The 3,377-nt window shown below is 40.3% G+C and overlaps 1 protein-coding gene across 1 annotated transcript in view; it reads left to right on the forward strand.

The window, feature by feature from the left end:
• LOC104532947 (transcription factor SOX-5) overlaps positions 1-3,377 on the forward strand; it is a gene marked incomplete at its 5' end in the record, with an annotated part of 55,709 nt that overhangs the window by 40,124 nt on the left and 12,208 nt on the right. The window contains 1 exon segment of the mRNA XM_029087542.1: positions 3,169-3,277. Coding sequence (XP_028943375.1) covers positions 3,169-3,277 — 109 coding nt within the window.

Genomic DNA, 3,377 nt, shown 5'->3' on the forward strand with positions numbered 1-3,377 from the left:
TGAACGGTACCACAGCTTGCTACTGTGTACACGGCTAATCCGACGCAGCAGAGCGGTGGCAGTTTGAAGAATGTGTAATTTGCTATTGAATTAAGATGATGACAATAAATAGATCCTCCTTTTGTATCAACTTGAAACCATAGTGGATCTCTTGTCTGAAGTTCTTAAATAGATTCTGTGAGAGGAGGCTGAGCTAGCAATGTCAGCAGGTCGCGAGTTTATTTGGGATCAAGGGAGAAGAGGTTTCTCTTTCCTTTGTTTCTTTGGAGCTTCCATAAATACTTTCTCCATCAACTGAAAAACTCTGGAGGAAAGGTAAAGAGATGCTTCCAGCAAACAAAGAGCAGTAAGTCATCAATTCAATGCTTTCAGTCAAAACAACACAGGAATGCTGTTTAGCCCCTTTCAAATATTTTGTAATTGTAAAAGCATTTCTGTACGTCAGGATTGGGGAAAATCAGCTGCTGTGTGTTTAATGGGAAGAGTGTAGGACAGGAAATTGAACCCAGCTTACGTATAGTCAGGCTTTTGCATTGCTGATCTCTTTCTGCTCTCCTAATGCTGTTGCAGAGGCTTAGGAAAGAGCCAGCCTTAGACTTATCCTCGCTTGAGTACTTTTTAAACATTCCTAAACATTAACACAGAAAATAACAGCTGGCTGTTTTGATGTCCTCTGTTTTAGGAGTAACGTTGTGCAGAAGTTCTTTTTAACTGCCACCTTATCGTTGATGATGGAATTATATTGTCATTCTCTATGTTTAAGTGGCAGGGAGTAAATTATCACCGTGTTGAAAGGGTGGTCTCCACCCTGACCTATGTTTAGGCTGTTGTGAGAGCCACCTCCAAGTGCTGGGGCTGGGCAGCACAACCCAGGAGCTCCACACTCATCTGGCATGCCTTCACAGCCCCTCTTGGATCATGCCTGTGCTCTCTCACGTCATCTAATGTGACTGTACCTCAAAATGCAAAACTTTGCCGAAGATGGATAGTGGCAGAGCATCTGTAGTCTTGTTAAATCAGACTCTGATAAACGAGCCGTACCCGGTGCGTACCTTGCAGACAGCACGCCGGAGTATTCGCTGACCTTAAGACTCAATCAGATCATATCGGCAGAGCGTGGTTCTGAATGTAACTGCCTCTGACTTCAGCAGCTGCCTTTACTGCATAAAGAAAAAGCTGTTAAGCCAGTGCCCTTTGCGCTCTCAGCTCTGTTTCTCTAAGAGGTTTATACACGATTCAAGAAAAGTCTGCAACAGAATAACTCCCCTCCCCCCATAAAGTACCCCGAACAAGAGATGTTCTTTCATATTTTAGGTTGGTGGCAGCATTTTGAAATTATTTCTGACATAAAAATTTTTGAACTCTTATCATTATGAAGTTGATGGTAAATAGATTTTCTTTTTTTTTTTTTTTTTTCTTTGAGGAAAAACTGTTGACTTGCATTATATAGCTGAGATCCATTTGGAAGAAATACAAAGTCAACTTATTCCTGACTTTCTGCCTGCTGACGGGCTGCTTTGGAAATGAGAGCTGAGTTAAAACCGGTAGATCAAAGAGTTTGGTAAAGCTAAATGCCTGAATAGTTCAGGTGCTTATTCGAAGCTTCTCCAAGCTTTCTGGATCTGCTGTGCCTGGAAACATTACAGAAACCCTTTTGCTTGTGATAGGCTGACTTTGCTGCATGAGCTTTTCCTGCAAGAACCAAGAGGATAACTCATCTTGCAAACTTTCAGTGGTGATGTGTCTGCTTACAGGAGTGCAAAAGGGATCCACGATGAAAATGATTGTGAGGAGAAAGCAAGTTAACCTCATGTTCCCTAAACTGTGCAAGTGTATGAAGATGAGCAGATTAGCCTCCTTTCTAACTCTTTCAAGAAAAATCCTTGTGAAATGTCTTACATTAATTTGAGCTGTTCTATGAATTGCAGATGCAGGGACATCACATTGTCAGAAGCATTTCTGTATTCATATTGTTCTCTTTTCTGTTTTCTTCTCTAATACAACCCAGTAACATTATTAGGCTGCCTAGGATAGTTGTAAAGTTTCCGGTTGCCATGTGAAATCTGAAAGTTTTTTTAGTTTGTTGATCTTTTACAGTCATCAGGAGTGGAACAGAGCAACAAAACAGCAATCTTTCTTTCAGGAAGAAGCTTAAAAGAATTTTTTCAACTGCAGCCACTTTATTATCATTCTGTATCATGTCATTTTTTTTTTTTTTAGCTTTGCAAAAGGCACAGTGCCTAACATTTTGAAACGTTAGCATTGCTTTCCTGAAAGATTTCTTTTTAAACATATGATTGTCAGGAAGATAGAATGTTTATGAGTAAAATTCATTGGGAAAACAAAAACAGTTGGAAAGTGGAACACCTTTATATTTGTAAAGTCAAACAATTCAGGGGGAAGCGAGGTGTTTTGAAGAGAACATTGGAATTAATGGCCCTGGCATGTTGTTCTGGCAGTGTCTTCAGACACCGCTGCAGCTTGACAGATTAATTGGCAGCACGCACTAGCCTGTTGCAATCCAGGGTTCACAGATAGTTCTGACTAGATGAATGATGGACGGAGTGTTTGTAGGGTTGGGCAAAACAGTCTGGACAAGAACACAGACTGCTGCCCAAGTATCATGCTTAAATCAGGCTGACCCTTTACCAAGGTCTGAATAAGTTGGAACTACAGGGGTTTTTTTTTTCCCCTATGGCCTGCTTCCTAAAATACTGCCTTTTAAAAAAGAAAAAAGACAAAGTCACTCGTGTATCCACACTTTGATTGCAGGCTGGAAATGCAGTAAAACAATAAATACATTGCAAAAGAGCGTGGATCATCTAAACTTTCAGTCCAGCTTTGCAGTCCCGGGGACATAGAGAGTTGAAGTATTCTTCAGATGTGCAGCCAATTTTATTATGCCTAACTAAAGCAGTCTTTTCAACACTATGAAGTTTACTCATCACTAGCTAATAAGTGTGTTTTAAAAAAGACTTGGTAAAGTCTACAACCATATCCCTTCCAGAAAAAAACATTGTTACGTACTCTTAAATACCTGGCTCAGTAAACTTTTGTAAATGAATTGTTATCCAGCTTCCCTATCAACCTTCTGAGTTACCTGTAAACTTTACAGTTACAATGAAAAATTATTTTCCTAATCCAAATCCCGTCATCTTACCCATGTAGGACAAAACAACACTGGAGACCCTGACTCAGCAACTGGCAGTAAAACAGAGTGAAGACGGGAAGTTTAGCCACGCAATGATGGATTTCAACATGAGTGGAGATTCTGATGGTCAGTACAAATGGCTTATCCTTATTTCCAGGTTTGTGTGTACATGTCAATGGGATCTGGAGGAGAATCCAAGTTCTTTAGAGGCCTGTGAAGAGTAAGA

This window comes from Antrostomus carolinensis, unplaced genomic scaffold (assembly GCF_000700745.2).
Source record: "Antrostomus carolinensis isolate BGI_N321 unplaced genomic scaffold, ASM70074v2 scaffold12351, whole genome shotgun sequence".
NCBI classification, from domain to species: Eukaryota; Metazoa; Chordata; class Aves; order Caprimulgiformes; family Caprimulgidae; genus Antrostomus; species Antrostomus carolinensis.